The sequence below is a fragment of the Thunnus thynnus genome, chromosome 8, assembly GCF_963924715.1.
Source record: "Thunnus thynnus chromosome 8, fThuThy2.1, whole genome shotgun sequence".
Taxonomy (NCBI): Eukaryota; Metazoa; Chordata; class Actinopteri; order Scombriformes; family Scombridae; genus Thunnus; species Thunnus thynnus.
In genome coordinates, this window is record NC_089524.1 from 21,848,754 (window position 1) to 21,875,943 (window position 27,190).

Genomic DNA, 27,190 nt, shown 5'->3' on the forward strand with positions numbered 1-27,190 from the left:
TTTAATACAAATTACCTGTCCCATTCCTAATCCAATCATACATTAAAGGCATGAAATATTAATGTAATAGATATTCTCTCATTAAAAAGAGATAATATGGCAAGTGTAATTCTGGTAACATACCCGGTTGAATGCCTTTGGCTGCAGCTGTCACAGATAAAACATGCTTCTTACTTGATCTTACTTTGTCACTGCTGCATAAAAAACCCACCCTGCAGCTCTTGGATCTCCCTGTTATTGTACATGATCTCTAGCCTCTGCTGCCACTTTCTGGTCATAGTCACTGCAGTGGACTCTCAAAACCCCAAATCAATGTGTGTCTGTGTGTGTGAGTGCAAATATCAATATGGTACATACAGAAGTGCCGTATTTAGGCACGATTTAGTTCTCATCTTGAGTATTTTCATTGGGATTCAATAGTTGTACTCTTCTTCAAGTGGGAAATATTGCACATTTCACTCATCTACATTTATCTACATTTACTTTGCAGAACAATATTTTCCCTGCAAAACATATGAACTCATAAAATGGGATTTGAACTACTCAACAGAGGAGAAAATTAATTAGATTCACCTGGATCACCCACAACAAATTGTGTTATCTTTACATGACATAATAATGAATCAAGAGGGCCCATTTCTCAAATATACACTCAAGTTTTCACGTATACATATTTCCTTTATCTGTACTTAAAGACCCATGGAGCACCAAACAGGTGTTTTCACTTATTTTTGCCTAATTTAGCACTTAAAGACAGTGCTTCTGGCCCCTTTATTAGTTCTGTTGCTCTTGTGTGATGACTTTAGACTGAACCTGACAGATGTTTTTAAAAAAGATTACCTGTAAGTTCAACATTAAGGAGTCATGATGACTTAACTTGCATATGAGCCCTTTTCCTTGAAAACATTTATGTCATGGTTCAAACCATTGATGGAAAGTAACTAAGAACATTTACTCAAGTACTGTACTTAAGTACAATTTTGGAGTATGTGTACTTTACTTGAGTATTTTCATTTAATGCTACTTTATACTCCCACTCCACTACATTTCAGAGGGAAATATTGTACTTTCTACTCCGCTACATTTATTTGACAGCTTTAGTTACTTTTCAGATGAATATTTGACACAATGGATAATATAACAAGCTTTTAAAATACAACACATTGTTAAAGATGAAACCAGTGGTTTCCAACCTTTTTGACTTTTGACATCTCACAAAAAGCACTGTGTAGTCAGGGTCACATTTCAGATGTATATGAGTTGTTAACAGCTCCACCAAATTGTGATTTTTCCCTGTAAACTTCTCACATGGTTTCTTTTCAATAAATGTTCAAATGATCCAATATTTCACCCCCAAAAAATAATGGATTAGAGAAAACGTCCAAAAACTAAAAAAATATTTGTGTATCATCAACTTTGTTTTTTCTTCTTTTCTCTCCAATTAATCATCTCACGATCCCTCAGATTTATCTGATGACTCTTTGGAGGGGCCCAACCCCGAGGTTGGGAACCACTGGACTAAACTTGCTAACTGTATATAAAGTAGTTCAAACTAGCTCCACCTTCAGCAGCTACAACAGTAACATGCTGCTTACACACTGATGCTTCAGTATTAATAATCTAATGATGAGGAAGGGGCGTAATGAATACTTTCACTTTAATGCTTCAAGTACATTTTGCTGCTAATACTGTACTGTAATGTACTTTTACTTAAGTAGGGTTTTTCATGGAGTATGTTTGCATTGCTGTACTGGTACTTTTACTTAACTGAATACTTCCTCTACCACTGGTTCAAACTGAAGACGCAGAGAGAGCAAGAGAGAGAGAGAGACAGTGTGGCAGAATATCTGACCACAGTGATTGACACTAAACAAAGAAATACCTTGACAAAGTGAAGACTCAGTGAGCACAGCCTGACCATTGAGACAGGCCGATACGAAAAAATATGGCTCCCCAAAGAGGAGCAGTTCTGCCAGCCGTGCAAGGAAGACAAAGTTGAGACAGAGCTGCACTTTCTAACAGAATACACAAAACTCCGGCCAGTCCAATCAAATACAAACATCCTGAATTTGACCACATAACCAACATAAAGAAAATACCAATCCTATTAGGAGAGGATGCTTCAGTCTAGCAGCAGAGTATGTCTTTACCTGCCATACTTTAAATATATATATATAAACTATTATTATTATTATTATTATTATTATTATTATTATTATTATTATTATTATTATTATTTTCATTGTTGCTGATATCCATTGGTTAAGTCCAGCTTTCTGCTTTGGCCACACTTTTTTCTCCTTCAAGCACGATTAGTGTAATTTGCATTACATTACAAACTATTGTTGACATGGTTGTTGTATTCAATAAGGTTAACATAATGTTTAATTGTTTGTATGTTAAAACCTGTACTTTTCCCTGTTTGTACTACCTTGTACAATGTGCTTTGGCAATACTGTACCTCTATGTGGTCATGCCAATAAAGCCTCTGTGAATTGTATTGGATTGAACTGAAATTGAGAGAGAGGGTAAGGGAGAGATAGACAGAAAGATCGGCAATGTCACAGAAATTCCAGCTGGGGTCAGTGTTTCTCCACTGACGCCTCAGTGTGGACAGATAAAAATACTAGCTGCAATATTGGCTGTATTATTAATCATCCAAAAAAAAAAGCTACTCGGAAATCACCACTATTCTTGCAGACACAGCCATTATACTAATCCCTGTGTTCTTTAACATCGCTGATTTAAATCCTACACATGTTCATGTCAGCTGACAAACTTGCATATAAGCAGTGTGCGTTCGTGCTTTAAATCACATCCTAACAAAGGGAAACAGGACACCCAGCTCAGCAGCAGCAGCAGCAGCAGCAGCGCACGATACTCAGCGTCCCCTTTAAGACCGTTTTGGAATAATTAATGACGTCGCGCTGTAAACACGACTGACGCTCAGCTGCGTGGCCGAAGCATCCTCAGACTAAAAGAAGACCGAGACCTCTGAACGCTGCTGTGTTTATTTCTCGACAGGACCGCGGAAAGGCACTACAATAACTGCGGTTCACCTCGACTCTCATATGCGGTCTCCAATTCCAAGACGACAGCGCTGCATTATTTGTCCTACTAAGTGCCATGGCTAGAAAGACGGACATCCCCTCCTCTTACTATGGTGAGTCGGGTTCGTCTTTGTTGTAAACGGCAGGATATATTTTTCCCCCTCTGTAACGTTATGACAACACAGGATACAACGTTATCATCTGTAGTCCGAATGATATTTGACCCCTTGCTGTGCTTTACAGGACGGTTAGCTAGCTTACATTGTCAGTTGCTAACTAGAGGCTATTTAACGGTTGGTATCAAATACGCAGTAACCTAACGGCAAGTTACACTAACGGTTTTTTAAAACGGCTGTTATACGTTACATTAGAAGAATTAGCCTACTTCTCACCCTACACTGTCTCAAAAATCAAAACACCCTTTGTTAACTCCTGTTATATAATTTATTTATTTATTTACCCTTAACTGTTTACCTTTTATTACAAGTGTATAAAAACAATTTCTTATCTCCACATTCCCCTTTGTCACTTCGTCACTACTGTAACGTTAAATGCCAGTATCTTTCCTCTGTACTGTTCTCTGCCTATTTTTTCCGATTAATTGATTGATTTTAAGGTCATGAAGCCTAAAAATGTCATGAAATTGCTTGTTTTCTCCTAACGCCAAGATATTCAGTTTATTAGCCACCATAGAAAGGCAGATAACTTCTAATCATTATGAAGCTGAAATTAGGGAATGTTTGTCATTTTTTGCTCAAAATAGTTTTCAGTGATTTATTAATTATCAAAAATTGTTTACAGATTAATATTCTGTTCACGGACCAGTCGACTAATCGTTTCAGTTCTAACGCTAATTAATCTTTAGCCTGAATGTGTTAATGCTAGCTAACTTACAGTTGCTAACTAAGTTAATAAATGACTTAAAATACGCTGTAACAGTAGAATAACGTTTTTTAAACGTTAATTATGTTGAAATAAATAGCGTAATGATTTTTTTTCCTTATTTCTACCCCTGCATTACCTCAAAAATGATCTGTATCCTTAGTTAACCCCAGTGATATTAACTTATTATCCCTGTAGCCTATTATTTACCAGGTGTATACTGTAAAAAGTGCTCATAATAGGAGACTGTTAACAGCAATACATTTTATCTCCACTTTCCTTCCTCACTTCATCCCCACATTGAGGATAATTACAACATTGTAACAATAGCAGTGCAAGTGTGCAGGTGGTAATTAAGGTTAAAAGCAATGTCCTCTCTTAATGGTTTTAGTAACCAGGGATTTGTTTTTGCCTCTAAGTGACATTTTTGATTCTCCAGGCGTATGGATATATTTAATCTGTGGGCAGATTTTTTGTCCATTATCCTGCCTGAGTAATCATGTTGTTTATCAAAGCACTGTAATCCTTTATCACTGCCAGATGCCACACAGTCAGCAGACAGTGTCTTTCTTCTGAAACAAAAAGTTACTTACACTGGTGATTTTAACCAGACAACTAATCAGGCTACAACCAGAATATCATGGGAAACAAACGATCCATTGAAACCCAGACGCTGACAGGGCAACTCAGGGTTGCTGTCAATGAAACACTCTTGTACAAAAACATTGCTGAACAAAATCAAAAACATTAAGCTCCACAAAGGATGAGGTTTCAGGCTTTACTAGTTGTTGTTGTGTGGCTGTACTCATGGTGTAACTTCAGTCATATATACACTGATCCAGTACACTCACCAAAAGGAGACTAAAAATGTAGATCTATAAGCTAATCAGTGCAACCCCAGCTATAATATAGAACTTAATGTCATTGTCATTTTGTCTACATTTCTTCACTGCACTGCATTTCTTCAAGTTGCAAGATGACAGTGTACCGCAACATCAAGCTTATCAGTCCAACATCATTATCAGTCCACACTCGAGATGACTATGAGGGAGGCTTGAACCTTAAAGGACAGTAGCTGTACTGTCTCAGAGTGACATTGGCATGGTCAAGTCTCTCAGTGGGGAAAGCTACTCTTATTTCCCCACATGCTGAACCCGTGTGTCCCTCAGATCTCATGACTCCAGCACTCTGCCAATCATGACTGCAGCTTGTCAGCTGTAGTTGATTCTCACTGCTCTCCGCAGACATGCAGCGCACCACCGGGGCCTTCAAACCCTATGACTCCCCATTCACAAGTTCAAACTGGTGCATTACAATGTACCATGAACCTGATGTTAGAGATTATCTGTTAAGTGTTGTAAGTAAACAGCTCAGTGCAGGTTTGGAGTGAAACACAATGTAGAGCCTATGTGTCATTATTATTATTATTATTTTTACCATTATTATTATTATTATTATTATATACATTATTTAGATACAGCATGTGCATCATTATGCTGCCTGATACATACATTTACTTGCATTATTGTCATTGCTTCAACTCAAGTGCTACTCTCTGGAGAATAGCATATAATATAGTGAGACTGCTTAATTAAGGAACATAATTTTGTCCTAACAGCGTTCTATGATGGCTCATGAACTGAATATCTTTGGGTTTCAGGCTGGTGTTAGAACAAAACAAGCAATTTCATGGCATTATTGGGCTTTACGAAATTGTGATGGGCATTTTTCACTATCTTCTGACCATATAATCTACCAATTAATTGAAAAAATCATCAGATTACAGCATAGAGGAAAGATATAGTTATGGTGCCTCCTTGTGTTTAGGTCAGCTGCTTTATGTTATATGCTCTCTGGTGCTTTCGTTCCATCAGCTAGCTTGGCAAAAGAGTAATTCAGAGATTGTCTTTGTTTTTTGTTTTTTTTGGTCTCACAACTGAGCAAAGAGCAAGATAAATTCTACATCAGCTCCCTCTACCCCATAGTGTTGTCAAAATTATGTTGACAACCAGGCTAATGTTTCACAAAGTGATTTGTAAATGTGGAGTGTAAAGAGTCACTGGTAATGTACTCTGTTTTTTTCCCCCTCTAATTTCAAAAGATGTCCCTGATACCGTTACATCTAGATACTTATTTCTAGTTATGCTAGTTGACTCATCACATTACAGTAACATCGATTCACTCAAGAAGAAATAGAAAAAGCAAGAGACAACCATTTTTTTTTACAAACAATGACCACAGGGCATGTTTTGTGGAAGGAGTTCTAGTCCTACTTTTTTTCTCAACTGGAAATCCTCCCACTATCTTGAAACTTATCATATTTCTGGGAAATGTATAGTGATATTTGTATAGCAAAGTGCTTTACCAGATACTAAAATAAAAGTTGTCAGATGATAACTTTTAATTGAATTTTTCCTAGCCCTAACATGTGGTAGATTTTTATTTTAACGGATGTAAATAGCATATCCTGTAATGAAAAGCAGCAAAAACATGTGAGGAAGCCTAAGTGAACTAATGTTTTTAGCAGCTAGTCAAACTACCTTCCTTCCCATCATTTACGGTCAACAGATTTCCACCTGCACTACATCCCAGATTGAAGTGTACTTTTGAGGCTAGTACATTATATAATGTTTCTAACTATGTAGCAAGTGTTCATTGGGTTTATGCTGTCCTGCAGAAATGTTCAGTCAGTCAGAAAAGTAGAAAAATAGCTCATAATCATTCTGTGACAGGTTTGTAAGTAACAATTTAGATATGAGTTCCATTCACCACAAAAAGTGTTGAGTCGGGCACACAGTTAATTAACAAATTTCTCGCATGGGCAGCTTCCCTAAACGCTGCATTTTTATACAGAGTCAATGCAAAAGGCCTGACAGAAAGTGGAGAGCTTTGGTTTAAAATCAAACGTTCACAGCCTTTTCCTGTGAAATTGCAGTCAGAGAAGGTTGTGGATCAAATGGCTCATTTTGCACCCAAGACTAAGTGCTATTATGGGCTTTTTATGTGTCACTGTCCTCTGCAAGTACTCGTTTCAAATGAAGACTGATGCTCACTCTGTAGTGCTCCTACACATTTTGTTAGTCTTTATGGCATTTCTGCTCATTATTTTCAACAAGGTTATGTTCCTTTGCTGCTAATTTCATGTGTCTTCTCTCAAGGGATAGCTGTGTAAGTATCAGTGAAAGTATAAAGTATATTAGTCACACTAATACTAGGGTGAGTCAGTAAATAATTTCGGAGATTCACTTCTGCACAGAGGCAAGCATTGGATGGTTATTTGTTTGAGTCTATGAAAATAGGACATTTAACTCTGAACTGGCTTTTTAGGCAACAGCAAGCATTTGTACGGCAAATTTCCAATTTGCCGTACAAATATAGTCCGTGTTTGTTTATGTCCAGAGGACTAAGTGACATTGACAGTGACATATTAAAGACAACCTAAAGATACACTGAAAAATGAGCAAGAGATGCAGCTACATTCATGCTAGACACGTAGGTGTCGAACAGTGAGATTTGAAATGACATCTGATAGGTCTAATATGCTAAACGAGGCAGCTAGCTTTATCGAAACAAATTAATCATTACCCTAAGAACACAAAGAGACATGATGTTCTGGTGTTGTAAACATGCTTTGTTGCACTGGAGGTAAGGAGCCTTGCATTGTACCTTGCAGGTTTGCTTAGATATATCAGTATTTCAGTGGCTTTGAGGCTGATCTGAGTTTGATGTGCGCAGATTGCTGAGTGGCAGAGGTTAAGAGGATCCCCTGTTGGAGAACACAGGCAGTAAAGTGATATAATATCATTGGCCAAATAGGGACATAGGGCCTCCCTCAGGGTGTAGAAACAAATTGTACTTATAATTAAAGGAGAATGTCACATGGTTTAGGACCACATCACTGACATTCAGTGACTTACTGAATTTGTAGACTTTCACTTGTCATTTGAATATGATGTTACATCCACACAACATTCAGCTGTTTAGTAGCCTTTGTCATAGCAAAGTGCAACCAGTTCAAAAAATATACAATTAAACAAACAGCAGGGTTGTGGTAGTGAAAACATGGTTGAAATGTTTAGCAGCAAAGTTTCATCATTCTTACCATGGGAAATCTGGGCCCAGTTGCATCCTGACTAACATAAAACTTGTTCAACTTTGATATGCAAAGTGAGATGAAGATTTCTCTGTGAACATACACGGCAAAAGATGCCATCTTAATTAGTAATTTAGTCCATTACATAGTTTTCCTAAAACATGCAAATAAGTCTGCCTACAGGGTGAGATTATTTACAGTATTCTGTTTCCAGTGCAGATCAACTTGTACATAATTTAAGGATACTAATGGAGTGATCTACTGTATTCTGTCTTGATTTTTCAAGATACCGACACTAATTTGTAAACCATAGCAGACTGAGAGGAAACTGTAGGAAAGTACAGAATAAGTGGAATCTTCTTGTTTCAAGCAAACAAGTCTTGAATACTGATTATGAAATGAAAGGACACTGTGTGCACTCGTAAAGGTGTGTAGATGTGTTTAAGTGTAGTTGTAGATATCTGTGTTTCATCACTTCGGTGTGTGTATTGCATATTTGGATATCAAGATGTAGCCTATCCTTTTATGTTCAAGTCCTAAATCCTGGCCAAAGCCAGTTGCGTCTGTCACGGATCCACAGTAGCTGTACCGAGTCTTGCTTCACAGGAACACAGGGCTGCCACTGGCTTGCCTGGAAGCTCCCAGAGAAGTAACCAAGGTCACAAAGGTCCAGCAACAATACTGCTGCTTCTCCGCTCAGAGCAGCAGGCTAGCTGTCAGCGTCTGACACTCTCAGATGCTAACTCCCCTCCTGGGGGTCGAATCTCAACTCTGAGCTCACTATTCTTGGATTTTGAGAGGATGTCAGCTAGCACTGTGTTTTTGCTTTTCTCTGAAAATATGCACAGTACATACTGTTTATGTACTGTTAGGAGTTAACCAAGAGGGCTAGAAAGCCAGATATGCCAAGTATACTGTCCTCTATCATCTGCTAATAGTTGAGAGGTTCCCAAGGGACACTGCTAAGTAAACCTAAACCAGAGATCTGGATGTTGTTGTCTTGTTTCAATAAGGAGGCAAGCACTTTAAAGGTTGTACTGTTCTCCAGAGAGGGAAAATAAGAGCGAAGCTCTAAGGATGTGTCTGGATACAGAAGGGCGATAGAAAAAAGGCAGTGAAAAAGAGTGATAGTGTTTCTGTGTAATATGTTTCCACTTTAAAATTATGAAAAAAGTGAGCCATTTGTAGCTTTTTAACTGCGTTGATTCTTTCCAAGATGGACTCCCAATCTATTTTTTTATAGGGAAGTGTGGGAGAACTGTGTGATTATGATGCTGTGTCCAATTCATCTGTGCGTGTGTGTGTGTGTGTGTGTGAGTGAGAGAGAGAAAGAGCAAACGCAAATAGCAACACAGAGCACGTGACCACATTGAACATACCCAACATATGTCTAGAGGTAATAAATCTCAGTCCTCAGAGAAGCGATATAGGCTATTCAAAGCCAATCAGAGCGTTTCTGTGACCACGGTAGTAAACAAACATGGTGTTTGTGGAGGAATGTGTACTGCTGTACCTACTGCACAGAAGACAGAAAGAAAAAAACAGAGAAGATGCGATGTGGAGGAAGGATGGAGACTTCCTGTCTGAATGACGAGGTGACAAAGGTCAGCTAGAGCTTCGACAGACTGGTCAGCATGATTGTTTTGAGAGGGAGTGAACCCAAACGAAAGGGGTCAGCTTTCCCTTGTTGTTTCATGCTATAGCAACTCTAGCTGCAACGCTCAGACTGAAAAATTTTCTATCATATGTGAGAGAGTGTTGCCTGTGTGTGTGTGTGTGTGGGTGTGTTTTGGGAAAGATGATGATGTGAGAGTGCTGTCTGATTCAGCTGTGAAACTTTGACCTCCTCCTAGTCTCTTATCCTGCTCCAGCTTTTCTGACCCCTTTATCTTTATGGTAGTGATCCACCCAAGCAGCTTTGTTACTAATGTGCCATGCAACCCTCACTATTGTTGCAGGAGAAACCTGAACACTGCTTGTTTTTAAATAGAGACCTGAGGAAAACACAAAGCTTAAAAAACGCGTTTCTGCTGTTGCTTTCCTCAGTGAATTGGCTGAAGCCAGTACTGTTATCAAATATGAATGAATATACAGTACTGTAAACAGCATTCAGCATTACACTCTGTGCCCATCCCGTTGAGCAACATTATTATGCTGAATTTTTAACATTTCTGTTTTCTCCTTTTTTTTACTTGTAGCTGGATTTTACACTCCTCTAGCCCAACATAGCTTTGACAGAAGTGCAGTCTTACAGCACTTCACTCCCTCCAGGACTTGGAACTGTTTATGAATCAGCAGAGTGAAAACAACAAAAAAAGTCCTTCCCAAATGGCCCCTCTGACCCAACCCATGTAGAGCACCTGCAGTGTTCGAGCTGTTTGCCTGACCACGGTATGAAAGAGGCCTGTGTTGGACAGTGGAGCCTGGGCACACTGGTGCCTGTGTCTGCCCATGTTGATGTGTCTGTGTACTGGATGTGTTTACAGAGACTAGCTGAGAAATGCAGGGAAGGGGGGCTGTGGAAACGAGAGAGAGAGAAAGTGAAGAAAGTTTTATTCTGGAGGGTGTGATGACAATACTGTGCTCCATATGGTTAATAATCCTAACCATTTTATATTTGGTAATTATGTGCTTTTGCAGACCCTCAATTTCTTGATTTAGATTTAAAGATTTCTGGTACGGGTATAGGCTGATGCCCTTTCATTTACTGGTGATCTTTTCTATCACATGAGCAATCTCATCTCAGAGTATCTGCAGTAATATTTGCCACATAAAGTCTATGTGACTCAGTAGATGTGCACATAATCCCTGAGCAGTCTAACCTTGTGATAAAGTGAGCCACAGGAGATAAGTGTGCAATTTTTTCTCATCACAAATTGTGAAATACAAAGCGATGAACTGCTTCTGTGACTTTCCCGTGAAGCTTTATCACTCCAGGCTGGGTTGTTACATCTGGCTGTCTTCCAGCACAGGCACTCTGAAGTTGATTCTCAGCAGTCAATCTCTGCACATACTTCAGATTCTGTCTGACAGCAGGTACAGACTTCAAATTGAGGCATTGTCACAGTGCCTTTCAGTCTATTTTGAGAGCTTTTATTAAACCTCTTTTGGTAGTAGGCTTTTTAACACATTTTTATGTGTCACAGACTTAGTTTATGATGTTAGCTCCTCACTACTGTAAATTGATCCATAGATCTTGTTGCTATGGCAGACTAGCTGCAAATGCAAATGGTATTGCGGAGCAAAGATTACTGCCAAAGCCTTTGTCTGATCCCGATGTGTAAATCCTCACCCCATCCAGCCTCATTGCCTCAGAGCCCTTGATTACCACTATGATTGTTATGTTATGCGTAAATCTTTCAGTCACAGCAGTACACGGCGGCATTATCTAACACTATGTCAATTGAAGAGACGAGCAGTTAGTGGAGCTAACAGCAACTCTAGCTGTCCCAGTGTAGCATGCCTGCCAGGCTTTTTCCAAATGTTGTTGACTACAGACCCTCATTCAGCCTGACCACAGCCAGCAGCACACATCCAGTCCACCAGCCTCATCTCCTGCACTGGCATACTGCAGTGCAGTCTAAACAGCCGTCATCTAATGCAGAGTCTGCTGGTGGCCCGGCATCACTGATGATTTTCAGTACTCTTTTTAACCCTTCATTAAAATCTGTTTTGTGGGCCAGAGTAAAGTACACTGGTCTGGTAAAAGTAATCAAGCTGATAAAGTGAGTAGGAACTGCAGCTAAAGCTAAATTTAGCTTAGCTGAATAAGCACACGCTTCGTCACCTGAATGTTTTTGGTTTTAGTTTGCTGTACACTATATTATAAAATGTTTTTTGTTTTTGGAGAGTACACATGCACAGTCACATGTTGTGTATTTAGGTTCCCTTTGTCATATTGTATTGACATTCTTGTGTTATGGGTTTTGATCAGCGTAATGACTGCCCTCATTTTTCATCAGTCGGCAGGGGAACTACTATACTGGCAGACTTCACAACACTAAACAGTAGGCTCATCAAGAAACCACTGACATGATTCTGAAAAAATCTCCACTCTCTGACACTTGCTGCCCCACAATCTGTCCTCTCACCACTGGCTCTCCTTGATCTCTGTGTGATTCAGCTTGCTCTTGCCATATGGACTAACCTATTTTTTTACCACAATTGCCCCTGCACTGTGGGGATCTGCATTTGTTTTGAATATTCACACAACCTAGGAAGATCAATTAAAGCATTTTAAAATCTATGTATATGCAGCTTGCATAAGGCCCAGACTAGTAGCTAGCTACATATATATTGCTCACCCCCTACGGCTGTACATCTAATTAGCTCTAATGTGAGTTAATGTGATGCAGCCTGCTAGCCACAAAGGTGTAGCAACACTCACTGGGATATAAAAGCAATGGATGTAACTTAAGGCACAACATAGAGGTGCAGTTCAACTCTGCCAGTACATTGTGAACAGTTGTTGACTTTAAGATGCCCAGTTTATGATCTGAGTGGTATGGAGCTATCTTCAGTTCATTTGCTTAAACTGAATGTAATTTGGGATGCTTGACCCTGGTTCTTGGCATTTGACCCACCTCAGGTGTCCAGTGGTAGTTGGTCAGTTTGCAACATGGTTCAAAGTCCCATATTGTATGAAGCTATTGGGGAAAAAATCAGCTTATCAGTCATGAATGTCTTAATCTGTATCATTATATAGGAATGTGTGTACAGTACACTACTTAGTAGAAATACAGAGTAGCATCCTCTTACATTCAATGCCATTGCTCTGCAAATGCCGCAGTGAGCACCTGGTCCGGTGACACTGTGTCCTTGGCTGAGGAATTCACACACTTAACCCAGAACATCTCCCATTTTTAGACCTGCAACACAACTCAAGTGAGTGACTTTCACTGACAGTCAAACCATGGCTGTAAATTAAGGTTTTTAACTGCAAGGACAAAAGAAAAAGGGACTTTGAGCCCCTCTTATCAAATACCTTAAAGAAAGGTGAGTCATACTGCTTCGATTACAAAGAAGCTGAAATGGTCATAATCATAGCTACAGTGAATGTAAGGAATGTCCGCATGATTCAGTAGGTGCACATAGCCCCATGTAGTCATGAGACCAGCTAGTGGTTTGAAGTCCACTGTAACCTTTGCAGTCCTCCATCTGCCACAGTTCACACCCCTATTCAATATACACTTGACTTTGTAAAAATGGATAGGAACAGAAATTTGACAATGCCAACTCTCCCAGATTCAAGTATATTTCTGGTCTTGTGCATTTTTTTCTGCTGACTGCAGCTCAAGAACATCTCTTGGGTTGTTTGTGAGTGGAAATGTTGCATTGTTGCTTTCCCTGATATTATTTTACTGTTAGCCTAGAGATTTGGCATCTATATCCTTCAGAATACCACTGTTGTAGTAGAGAAACTACAGCAGAGAAATGCAGGCATGTTTGAGGGTCAGAGCACATTGGAGATGTAAGAGGAGATTGTGAAAAGATTTGAAGGTGAAAAAAAAGAGTTAAGAAACATGATTTTCCAGGTAACAAGTAAGCCGCCAGGACTTGGAGTGTCTGTGGACCTTGTTAATGTACTCACAACTAAGAGGTTCTTTCTCCATCATTCTCCATGAATATACACCAATCAGCCAAAACATTAAAACCACCTGCCTAATATTCCATAGGTCCCCCTTGTGCCACCAAAACAGCTCTGACCCGTCAAGGCATAGACTCCACAAGACCTCTGAATCTGGCACCAAGACGTTAGCAGCAGATCCTTTAAGTTCTGTAAGGTGTGAGGTAGGGCCTCCATGGATTGGACTTGTTTTACCAACACATCCCACAGATGCTTGATTGGTTTGAGATCTGGGGAATTTGGAAGCTAAGGCTCTCTTTGTCATGTTCCTCAAACCATTCCTGAACAAACTTTGCAGTGTGGCAGGGCATATTATCCTGCTGAAAGATTGCCATCAGGGGATAATGTTGCCATGAAGGGGTGTACTTGGTCTGTAACAATGTCTAGATAGGTGGTAACATCCACATGAATGCCAGGGCCCAAGGTCTCAGCAGAACATTGCCCAGAGCATCACATTGCCTCTGCCGGCTTGCCTTCTTCCCATGGTGCATCCTGGTACCATCTCTTCCCCAGGAAAATAATGCACACGCACCCGGCTGTCCACATGATGTAAAAGAAAACATGACTCATCAGACCAGGCCACCTTCCTCCATTTCTCCATGGTCCACTTCTGATTCTGGACAGAGGTCAGCTTGGGCACCCTGACTGGTCTGTGGCTACGTAACCTCATAGTGCCCCACAGTGAGCTGTTATGCACTGTGTGTTCTGACACCTGTCTATCATAGCCAGCATTGACCTTTTCAGCAATTTGTGCTACAGTAGCTCTTCTGAGGGTTCGAACCACATGGACTAGTCTTCACTCCCCAGGTGCATCAATGAGCCTTGGGTGCCCATGACCCTGTCGGCAGTTTACTGGTTGTCCTTCCTTGGACTACTTTTGGTTGATACTGACCACTGCATACCGAAACACCCCACAAGACCTGCCGTTTTGGAGATGCTCTGACCCAGTCGTCTAGCCATCACAATTGTTTGGCTCTTTTCAAAGTCGCTCAGATCCTTATTCTTTTTCCTGCTTCCAACACATCAACTTCAAGAACTGGCAGCTCACTTGCTACCTTATATATCCCACCCCTTGATAGGTGCCTTTGTAATGAGATAATGGATGTTGCGGCTAGTTGGTGGACATGCATTCACATATGGAAGTTTGGGAAACATCCTGACTTTTCAATACATTATTTTCATGCAGAAATATTAGATTTAGAAACCTTTTTTGCCATTGCTTGTAGGAATTACCCCATGATCAGATAATTGCTTGCTTTATTGTGCTGAATCAGTTATATTTCTAGCCAGAGAAGGGAATTTTTTTGCAGCTATGTGTTTTACTACAGGCAAATAAACTTAACTAATAAACCAAACACAAAATAAGTCCTGGCAGCTAAAGCAAGCCCCTCAGGAGCTACAAGTAGTGCGGTAGCTAAAAGTCTTCCCTCCTAAATAGTGATTTGAAAATGAATGACGTCTGTTCGTGGCAGCAGTTTCCTTGACCTGGGGCATGCAATGTTTGTTGACAAGTCTGCCAGCTCTACCTAGTGTATTTGCATATCGAGATCCAATAAAAAACAACCCCAAACCTTGGTCTTGGTACAAGTACAATCACAATAAATATTTTGCCATGTTTTCTGTGGAAAAATTAAGACAGATGAATAGTGATGGTTTGTGTGAACGTGACCAGCACAGGCAAGAGCAAAACTCGGTAGAGACTCAGCAGCCAGACATTTCTCCATTCTCTGTTTAAGAGTGGCTGAGATTGATACTAAAATGAGAATAGCTGGTCCACCTTAAAGGTCAGTTCATCCTAAGTGAGCCTGGTCAGGTTGGGCTAACCCATTGTTGCTAACTTTGGGGCTAACCCCCATCACTTTTCCAGCCATTGGGAAAACAATAGACAAGACTTTTCTTGGTCCTGAGAAGCTGCAGCATTTATTAAATGACACACTGTAGCCTGTACTGTACATTTACTGCCGGATCGACTGCCCTATTCCTTAACGGAGCTACACAACTCTACCTTTCATAATAGATGTCCTTTGAAGAATGAGGACAGGGAGCATGACTCAAAACAATTCCATGGAAACCAGGGTGTGCGAGTGAAAATCATTAGTAGCCCATTGATGTTAATGATCATGTGAAATTTTAGCAGTGGCGCTCATAATTTTGCAGTGGTGGTGTGCCGCTGCTAAATTAACAAAGGGGAAACATTCCATGGGACATTCTCTATGGTAAACTTACTGTATATCCAATGAATCATCATGTTCACTATTTCCAACAAAATAGATAATCAGCTATGTGATGCAGCTTTTATATGTTGTCACTACTGGTTGTGTGTGTGTGTGTGTGTGTGTGTGAGAGAAAGAGAGAGGATAAGGTGCGTTTGATTTAATTTCTGTGTTTACCAAATTTTCTCAACCAAGCACTTAATTGTTGTCTACAACATTTGTAGTTAATGAAAATTACCATGGCCATCTATTTTATTACTTACTGTTCACAGAACTGCATTACTGAGCATGCTCATTGACATCTGCACAACACACAGCTACTCTCCACAGACCAAAAATGCTGTTGTGAAGTTGTTACAAAATAAACTACACTCACCATGTTCATTGTAATGAAAAATGATATCACCCATTGCAACATTATGGGTTTTTAATGTGTCTTTAATCGTTTTTGGATGACTGTGGAGCTCCCTGGGTGGAGGCATGAGCTAAATCAGACACAGACCATGCATGTTATTAGGATACATTTGTTTTGGTTTTGGTTTTTTTTTTTTCAACTTAAATTCGGGAGTTATGCAATTTAATAGTACATTCAGAACCCAGACCCACCAGATTTACAAGTGCGTAGTAGACTGTACTCATTCCTCACTCGCTGGCTTGTACACCTCTTGACAGGATCGGTATGGGAAATGGACAGATGGGAGATAGGCCCACTCATGCTGCCCCTAAGTCTGCCCCAGCTGCTTGGAGATATTACGCTCCATGTGTGATGATTAATAGGTCCTCAGAAACACGTCATACTTAGTTTCAACTGGGGTAGAGACTACATGGGCACCAAAAAAGCAGCCAATGATGATGAATGCACATGTGCATTTGCATTCATCATTCATCATGTATGCACCTTCACACCTACATGTGCACATTGTTGGAGTTAGCCCCTTGGGTGACTGATGGTTCCTGCAACTGTGGTTCAGTATTTACTCTGCTGGATCAAATGGGGTTTCCTTACTGTGACCCAGATAAACAGTTTGGCTTATGAGTTGTTAAAATGATTTATTATATTTCTGTATTAGCTACATTGTTTTGGCTTTTACAGCTCTCGCTTAGTATGATCATCCCTCTTCATCCCAGTCCCGCTAGGAGAACTGCAAAGTGAAATGGCCTAGTTACTGTAGTTTGTCCTGGCCAGTTGAACGACACAACACAACATGTGATATGGGACTTTTCTGTGGTGTCAGTGTTTTAAATGCTGCTCATAACTGTTTTGATATTCTTATTTTCTGTTTCTCTCTCTGTTTTCTTTTGTTCAATCTTTTAACCTCCTACTCTGCTAATGAACCAGACATTGGTTTGCTGTTGTGTCATCTACTGTATACACTGAATTTTGATTGAATCTTGAATTTTAATTCTGTTCCTTTTGACTTTTCCAAACTCTTGTTAACTAACCTCACCGTGCTCTGCTTGTCTTATAGGTGAGCCGCGCAAGTTTGACCCAAACTTCAGAGGGCCTGTTCATAACAGGTATTACATATATTCACTATCACCACCTTTTGCTTTATACTGTAGTTGTTTCATCTAATAATGTATGTTCACAAACACATTTGAAAGACATTTTGTCAACACTGAAGAAACTGAATTGTATTTACCTGCATTTTGCAATCACTGATACCAATAGGACTTCGTAAGGAAATATGTATTTTTTTGATTTGGGTGAACTGACCTTTGACTAGTCACTATCTTCCAACATCTGATTCTTTGATGTGTATCGAACTAGCCTGTTGTATAATCTTTTTGGCACACACCCCTGTCCGAGCGCTGATAGATTGATCATTTGTCATGCTACGTTAATAAAGATTGAAGGCTGAGTGCTGGTAGCTCTATTCCACTCCACCACACAGATCAATGGCCATAAGTCAAGCTGGTGGCTGGAGTTAGCCCGATGACACACATTATTAACCAGCCAGATACACCCAAAATGGATGTAATCCACAGATCACTGGGGCTATTGCAAGGAGATAGTGAAATGTGTCTGTTTTTTCAAGCACTCCTCATGATAAACTGCAGTCTGATATTTGCCTCATGAGGGCTACATTTCTATACATGACAGATAGTGAGTTTTTGCTATTGATTTGATTTGACATGTTTGTTACAACATAGTGTTTGAAAAGCAGTGTGTTTAAAATGTCATTGATAGAACCAAACTAAAACACATAAAAGTGTTTGTTTTTTTTAACTTAGGAAATTCACATGAAATTGTCAAGTTTTAGGATAATTTGGGGACTTAAAAATGTGGTCACATTCCAAAAAATGATGGTGTATAACATATGTGATCCTCTACATTTAGAAATACAGAACTATAAACTTCAGGAGTTTTTCCCTCCAAAATATATAATAATAATATTCAGCTCAAAGTGCTCGAAGTATATGGGATTTTTCAAATGAAGTCTACATTCAGTCTACCTGATTTCTTTAGCGCAATGAAGAGCAGAATTTTGCAATAAAGCAAAAAACCCCCAAGGGTGCCACCACAGGCTTTTCTTGATGATTTAGTCATTTTCTGAGGTAATGTAGGCTCTTATCTCTTTTATGTTCAGTGTCGGTTTGGCAGGCTGCTGTGAAGGCATGTTTCAGTCCTCCTGTGTCTCTTTATCCCACCCTCTCCAGCCCATTTCACTGCTACAGCTGGGTGAAGGCACCAAGGATACTTTGATGTTTCTGTGGCTCAGAGGCTTTTTCTTAATGAGAACTGGGAGAGAACTGACTCTGTGGTCGTCTTGTTTTCATGCAAGCTCAATGTCTAACTGAAGTAACTGTATCTGTGATAATTGAGTAGTCCTCTAAAGGCCGGACAGAAGAGGACACTGTGTAGTGTTAATTTAACCTGGCTCCAGCTATAAACAATATAATGTCACAGATATAATCAGTGTCAAAAATATACACAGAGCCAGAACTGCACAAGCTTGTTACAATATAATAATGCCTTTTATAGTGTGGTTTACTATAAATGTGCACTTACAACACAGTCTACCAATAAATCAGATGTTTGCTCACATCAAAACATATTAGGGCTGGACAATATGGACAAAATCAAATCTTACAGTATTTTTTAACAAATACCTCAATATCGATATTGCAACAGTATTGTAGGGATGACTATTGATGTGTCCACAAAATATTTACACAATGAGATTTTTGATAAATAATCATCAGTAATGTGGCTATAATGACTAAGACAAATAATAGAACAGCTGGAACAGTCACTTACTTCTGGTAAGTTCAGAAAATCACATCACTTTACTGTAAGGCACCCTTTAAAACCAGGAAAAGACAACACATTATGCCATATCACAATATTACGATATCCAAAATCTAAGAGGATATCTAGTCTCATATCACTATATCGATATAATATTGATATCTTGCCCAGTCCTGAACATATGTATACCTAAAGGAGCGTGATATTTATTGGGAAAGGAAACATGGTCTCAGTTGCTGTTCACTCTAAGCTCTTATGTCCCTCTTAGCTCTTGTGACCATGAGAAATATCCCTTTTGTGTGCAAATCTGGTCCTCCAAATATCTCTTCCTGTTAATGTCTGTTACAAAGCAGGGACAGTCTGGCAGATTCACACCACAGTGGCACCCACGCTATTCTGTGGCACTGCTGCCATCTGTGTCACCTTGGCTCCTGCAGAATATCAGCCTTGCAAATAAAGCACTGACACAAAAGTTTCCCATCAACAGAGATTTTTTTTTCTTTCAAAGCACCACTGCCTGCCAGCACAGTACACATGCAGGGCAATGCTTTGGTCCCTATATGTATGTGCAAGTGACATCTGAGGAGAGCTGAAGTTTTGGAGTGACGCCAGTTTGATCATATTTTGGATCTGACTTACAGTCCATGGCCCTGTTCACATCTGGCATTAACATGCGTCTTGGGTGATCCAATCCCAAGTGGACAGCTCTAAGTACATTGGCATTAGAGTGCGTCTCCACTTGCATCTCGAGTGACCACTTGTGAGTGGATCTCACTTCCTCGCTCTATATACAAATAAACATATACATCATTTCCGTCTGCAAAGACCAAATGCATCGTTGTCTGTAACTGGCAGGAGGCAGCAATGCACTTCCTGTGCCTAGTATGCCGGAAAAGAAGATGTTTGCAAAGACCTTGGCACATGGGCAAAATCAAAACTCTTCAGCTCAAATGGAAATCAGACAGCATGTTTCATGTGTACTCCATCCACGAGAATCCATTTTGCCTGTTGTTGTGGCCTCTTCTTATTGTTTCGCACCTTAATATGATGCTATTGGCGCGTGAATGAGTACGTACGCTTATACAGAGGACATCAGTTGAGTAGGCGGTCCTTCACTGTGGCCCAGAACACATTCAATTGTGGCCATATGCGACCCAGACCACCTCAGAATATGGTGTGAGTGATTGGATCTCAATGCACCCTCAGTGCGTCATGGGTGTATTCACACCTGTACTTAGAACTATCCACTTGTGATCACATCACCCAAGACACATTTTAATGCCAGGTGTGAACGGGGCCTATGTGGCCTGCTTTCCTGATATAAGAGAACAAAGCAGAATTGTTCTCACTCTCCTCACATTGTCAGCTTCCCTTCAACACTCACCTTTGCAGGCTTCAAAGGTGACTTTGTATTAGTACTGTGGTGCTGTGTTTGCACTTTGTCTTAATAATGCAGGGTCTATACGAGGGAGTTGAGATAAAAGACAGTAACAGTCACATGACGGTGGAAAGGGCAACGTTGGCTTTACAGTCCCACCCCTCAGATCTCCACCTGCTCTAATTACAGATGATGTGTGTCTGAGTGACAGCTAACTTATCTACTAGCTAAAGGATGAAGAGGGATTCAAAGACCAGGAATGCAACCATCTCCATGGCAACCCAGACAGCTCTTCCCTTTCTTCTTTTTGAATGAAATGAAATCATACTCCCTTGTCTCCCTTTGTTAATAATATGCACAATATTAACAACAGCTTTGCTGGTGGTGTTGCAGGTTGTCTTCATATTTATTGTCAGTGTAAAACTGTGGCTGTCTTCACCAGGCAGAGATGTTTCCACTTTAGCTTCTTTTGTTTCTTTATCTCCAAAAAATAATTGCTGTGCTTTCAGAAAAATGCAGCTTGATATGTGTCACAAGTCCCTAAGCCTTATCTCCAACTGCTCTTTTAGTCTTTTGTCATCAAATGTCATCTAACAGAGGCTCCAGCTGATGTTTGGATGTTTGCCTGAAGATACAGAGCAGATGGTCTTTGGGTCAATTATTATCAGCCCCACATGTGCTGACCAGGCTATGAGAGAAGATATCACATTTTGAATTTGCAGGTTTCTACATTCTTAATTTGTTATTCAGATAAGAGTGGTGATAGTAGAAACATCTTATTCTGAAATGAGAAACAAGCAATATTAGCTGCCCTGCTGGGACAGGAAAGATTTCCAGTCCTCTGTATTGCTCATTTCAGCAAACCAATCTACCAAAGCAGCCCATTAACATAGATTGCAAGCTTGCAGCAGTTATTAATGCGGGCCCATAAAAATTAGCTCATAATTCCAGCTGCACTTGCAAACATTCCAGGATAATTTATGATGCAAGCCTAAATTACACAGCTGACCCTTAATCTAAGAGGCTACACTAAGCATATATTTTAAATAGTTATATGTATCTCATAAAAGTGCATTCAATAAACTTATTTGCACCTATTTAAGGACTTTATTATAGTATGGTTTGCTCCTCAGCTGATATCTTCTGTGTGCATCTATGCTCTTGTCTTTCTTGATAGTCTGCTAGTTAATAATGAAATGATATTTGGAGGCTGAAAAGCAGCACATATGTGGTGTATGTATGGAACCATGTGGTTAGAACCCTGTAACCATGCTGCATGCAATACAAGGACATTTCTCTTTTCAAAGAACTGCAAACGTGTTGCATATCTGAGCACAGGCCTCCTTTTGACCTTGGCTTTCCTCTTCTGGGTGAAAGAGGAGAAGGGTTGAAATGGAGGAGATGAGGGCCAAGTCAATTTGCGTAGCATATGGTGTTTGGCGGGCTACATATGTCTCTTGTATGGCACTACTGTGCACAGTGTATTGAACTTGGCTTTATTCAAAGGCTGGGCTTAATGCACACCGTCTGAATAGTTTTGAAACTAAGGACTGAGAAGGGGCTGGACTGGCAGCCTTTCTCAGGGTGGAAAGGATGGGAAGAAAGCTTGTTAAGGGAGGGAGACAGTGAAGAAAGATTCAGAGAGGGAGAGACTCAGAGACGCTGCTTTAAACCAGCAGACTGAGGCTCCTGTGGAGAGAGAAGCAACCTTCAAATAGCTGTCTGTGTGCCTGTGGGACAGTTAACTCTGGGGGGATCCAGAGCCTCATTAGAAAGTCCGGGGAGCTCTACCACAGTTTCTCTGAGAACATAGTGTAAAGTTGACACCTTGTCATGCCTGGTAGCAAGTACCCAGATATAGAGCTCAAACTCACTTGCCATACAGCAGCTATGCAATGATTACTTTGTGAGGCAGCTTGATTCACAAGATCGTGAGATTACAACATCACGTGAGAATCTATTTTGTCAGGCTTCAAGTTATGCGCTTGTGTCAAGTTATGCTTCAAGTTATGCTGATTGGTCTGAACCACCGGTGGTAAGGACCAATCAGCAATGTGAACCCAGCTGCCTCGTAAGGGGAGACGGTGATAGACAGTGATGGACAGATGGTTCATCCAATCACCTGCCATGTATTTTTTGAAAGTACCTGCCCTTTTCCAAAATGGTTCAGTGTAACAATCCATCTGGCACGTCAGGTTAATGTTATGATTACCAGCAATAAAATGGTTAAACCCACAGCATTTTTTTTCTCCTTTAGATGAGAAATGTATTGTTAACTTTTACATTCTACCACTTACTTGATGAAGTTTTCATAACAACACTTGATGAGCTGTGTGCCTTGAAACCACATCAAATCTAAATCTGAGGTTAGAGACAACCATAATGCCATCTCAAGCACTGAGGAAGCAAACAGCAAATAAAAGGCAGTGCCTGTGTCCACTGTAATCTTAATAATAAACACTCAAAACTGTACATATGGAGTTTTTGGGGTTTATACACGAGGTCACACAAGCACGGACAAATAATATATCTAAAACAAATCCATTACTTAATGTCTTTCTGCCCCCCCTTCTGTAAATGAATTCAATTCCCCCTGGAGACGCATCACTAAATGATACTGATTTGGACAAAGGCATTAAATAACCAACCATCCATTCAATAAATCACCTTATTTTTCTCACGTAATCTTGGTTTCCTATGTCATTGATCTACTACTTGTTCTCACATCTTTTTTTTTTCTTTCCCAGGAGCTGCACTGATGTGGTTTGCTGTATTATTTTCATTATTGTCATCCTTGGCTACATTGCCCTGGGTACTGTGGGTGAGTCTGACACATTGCCACAAAGTCTCATAATGACACAAAAAAACGTGCACATGCACAACGGTGGTGATATGTTCTGGTCTGGTTGTGGTCTGGAAGTTGTAGAAAGTAATAACAACTAGCTGGTGAATTGGATGGAAAGGTGAATGGAAAGTGTGTGCTTTGTTTGTAAGTTTTTGTCTGACAATAATTACCACAAACAAAACAGGACAGATCCTCTCCACAGGATGCACCAACACTTAAGGAGAAAACAAGCTGTTTTCTTTGTTTGACTTATTTATCATTTCATGGTGGGTTATTCAACAAAATGTCTGATTGTGAAAAGTGTGTGGGAGTTGAAAAATGCAGCTCCCCCAGAGAATGGGTTATTCTTTTAATAAACGAGAGTTACGCTACAACATACAGCTTGTATGGCTCACTCTGCTGTATATTGACATGAGGTGATCGTGCTACTAAAGCTGTTTTTGATGTCCCTGTCGAGTTTTTGACTGGGTGACCATTGATTACATTTGTCTCCGAAATTCATTCAATTTTTCTTGAAGCCATTCTGCAACTGACTGAGGCCAAGTGAATCTTTACATCAGCTCTCCTTTTCTTTCTTTCTTTCGTTCTTTCTTTCTTTCTTTCTTTCTTTCTTTCTTTCTTTCTTTCTTTCTTTCTTTCTTTCTTTCTTTCTTTACCCTTTTATCTTTCTCTCTTCTCTTAATTAATTTTCTCTTTACACTTTTACTTTTTTCTTTTACTTTTTTGCTTTCTGACACTTTTCTTTACCCCTTTCTTATACAAATACACATCCTTTTACAGCCAGCACAAATGATGATACATTTCTTTCTTCCTTTTTCACACATGTATAATGTACATCACAAATTAATCCCAATACTGTCACTACAAGTGCCATCCCTGGCCATCTTGTTGTCAGTGGAGTCACATCTCAATCTTTGCATGGGAAAGACTTCTGTTTCCCAATAATTTGATAGAGCAGGAGCCTTGACAATAGATGTGACTTCAAATAGATACTGACATGTCAGCAATCAGCTGGAGAACTTTGTGTTCTTTCTGCATAATTTTTCAGTTTCATCATCCTTGTCGTGTCAAAGACTTGTAGACTGCCTTTGTTGTGCTGTTTCACATTCAGCACAATCCTTCATTGACTGGCAAGGTGAAAGGCCCTAACACTTGTGTTGTTCAGGTTGGGCAAACAGTTGAAACACAAGAATTGCTTAGTAAATTGAATTTTAGGGTTACTGCTACTCCTATCTTGAGAAACAGAACAAATTAAACTGGATTGATTTTTTTGTTGTTGTTTTTTTTCCGTGTAGATGTTTCTTCTCAATTAATATGCATACATGCAGCCCTCCAAATAGATTTCCATTGTGGTCTAGTGTTTTTAATTTTGTTGGTTATTTGTTCTCCTCAGTTAGTCCACAGAGAGACACACATAACCTTGGTCTGATGCACTCACAGCATTCAGGAGTCTTCTTGATTTATACAGGACCCTCTTTGATCTAAGAGATCCAGCTGTTTAATAATGATGATGATGGCTTAATAATGATGCAATGCTTGTCCTTAGGTAGCAAGTAATTCCTCTGTTATATAGAAAACTAGACAGGCTCTCAGATTCACACACCCTAATACTGATAGCATATGTCATTTAGGACCTCAGAGAGACTGAAAAGGAGGGTAATGAGTTGACCAGTGGCCTCTTATACCTCAGTAGGTGGAACATGGCAGTAACGCAGCCAGTTTTAGGAGTATGTGTCTACTATGTAAAAGTATATATAATTCAAATGGAAAAATGTGATATGTTTTCAGCCTGGATCCACGGCGACCCCAGGAAGGTCGTCTATCCGACCAACAGCCACGGTCAGTTCTGTGGCCAGCAGGGGACCCTTAATGCGTGAGTGGAAAAATATCAGCCTCTTAAATTCTTGTACACTGGAATAATTATGTTCCCCAAATTTGTCCGTCAGCTTTTCACAGTTATCTTTACACTAGCAGGAGGCTTTGACCACAAATCATGGAGATGGTTTGTGATTAATTATGGCAAACTTTAACGCACCGTATACTGTGTGTGTGAGTGTGTGTGTGAGTATGAGTGTGTGTGTGTGCGTGTGCATGTGTGTGTGCGTGTGTATGCATGTGTGTAAATGCTTTCTGATAAAACATTGCACAGTAATGGGCTGATTTCTCAGTCTTTTAAATCCTTCTAATCTGACTCCTCTCTTTGTCTTCATCATTTGTCTCCACAGAAACAAAACCAAATTATTCTACTTCAACATGTTGAAATGTGCCAATCCTGCAGTTTTAATTAACCTCCAGTGCCCTACAACCCAGGTAAGACATTGTATGAAGCCCCTTCTAGCAGCACATTTCACAAGGTTTTATGTTCCTCTCCAACTTCTCCTCCACGCTTGATTATGCAAGATTGATGGGCTTTCTCATTAAGAGAATGTGTTGCCTCCTCCAGCTCTGTGTCTCCAAGTGCCCTGACAGATTTGCCACTCTCCTGGATGCGCAGAATACCAAAAACTGGGAATATTACAAGCAATTCTGCAAACCGGGCTTTGAGATTGGCAGTAAGGTGAGAGATAGTGGTTAGTGGTCTGTTTTGTTGTTTTGTGAACTGGCTGAGTCTTTGAACACAATGCCTTCTGTGTAAAGAAAGACCATACATACCACACATGTTGGACAATGCATGTACATAGATTGTCACCAAAGATACAGTACAGTATATTAAAATTGTTTGAGAAATTGACATTTGTGTCTTTTGTTGTATGTTAACAACTCAATAGTGAAATATTGGTGAGTTCAACTTTTTCTAGACAAAAGTTCGCTTGCTGTTGTTTCAGAGACGATTTGTAGTTCCAGATGTCACTTCTTTAGGTCTGAGAAGTGTGTATATTTATTTCCAGAATTTTATTGCAAATAAGGGATACTACAAGGTCTAAATTACGAGAGTTTAGATCCTCTTCTCTTGTTGTAAACACATCAAATATAATTTTACAAGAAAATAATACCTAATGTAGCTTTCAAACATCAAAAGTAATAAATCCTCAGATTTCATCAATTTTATCTCTACTGTCATTTTAATGGAGAGTTTATTAGAATGCGTCTTGAAAGATAGGCGGAAGTGAGCTAGCAACCACTGATGCACATCACAACCCTGTTCTGTCAGCTGGCAGCAGTTCAGTGACAATGACGTTGGCATGATGGTGTGTAAGATCCAGAAAGTGAGATTGTGTGTGGGAGCACCTAACAACTCAGTCATACTGTTTGAACCGAATCATCGATTCCTCTTCCCACATCATCTCAAGTATGACAGTGTTACATCAGACAGGATTTAGTCCATCACTGTCACCACTGATTATTGGTCTTTTTCAGGAAAAGCAATATTAATACTTTTAATGCTACTATCACTGAAAATTAGATGTTGCTAAAGTACTATCTGTAAATAAGATTGTTATTATTCTGATCACAGTTTTAATTTTTGGAAAAAATACTGATTGTTCTTGCCTCTGTTATTAACTATCTGATTCATTGGTTTAAACTTTGTATTCATCTAAAATTTAACAGTGTTGAATCATTATGTTGAATCCTTCTTAAGTTACAGTTTTAATCACTGTTGTCCCTAACAAGAAATATTGTATAAACAGCAGCCAGGCACACAAGTCCACATAAATACAGAAACCCACACAACTGATTTAAACAATAGATAGATCACTCCAAAACTGTGGTGAATAAATGGTCCGTGATAAATCTTGTTTTCTCTTGTTTAGATCATTGTCCCCTTTATTTCCCTTTCAGTCAGTTGCAGAAGTCTTACGAGATGAAGACTGCCCATCTATGATCGTGCCAAGCAGACCTTGTAAGTGAA

At 39.7% G+C, this 27,190-nt stretch overlaps 1 protein-coding gene across 6 annotated transcripts in view; it reads left to right on the plus strand.

Moving 5' to 3' along the window:
- Window positions 1–2,837: 2,837 nt before the first annotated feature.
- Window positions 2,838–27,190, plus strand: part of slc44a5b (solute carrier family 44 member 5b) — a 36,857-nt gene continuing 12,504 nt past the window's right edge. For 2 of the 6 annotated variants that reach the window (XM_067597178.1, XM_067597179.1), the window contains exons 1-7: window positions 2,838–3,163; window positions 17,334–17,382; window positions 23,243–23,316; window positions 25,129–25,213; window positions 25,566–25,650; window positions 25,784–25,897; window positions 27,121–27,181. In XM_067597178.1, the coding sequence (XP_067453279.1) occupies window positions 3,127–3,163; window positions 17,334–17,382; window positions 23,243–23,316; window positions 25,129–25,213; window positions 25,566–25,650; window positions 25,784–25,897; window positions 27,121–27,181 (505 nt within the window). In that variant the 5' untranslated portion in view covers window positions 2,838–3,126. The remainder of the gene's footprint in view (window positions 3,164–17,333; window positions 17,383–23,242; window positions 23,317–25,128; window positions 25,214–25,565; window positions 25,651–25,783; window positions 25,898–27,120; window positions 27,182–27,190) is intronic. The other 4 variants (XM_067597180.1, XM_067597182.1, XM_067597181.1 and 1 more) reach the window with 3 other exon arrangements.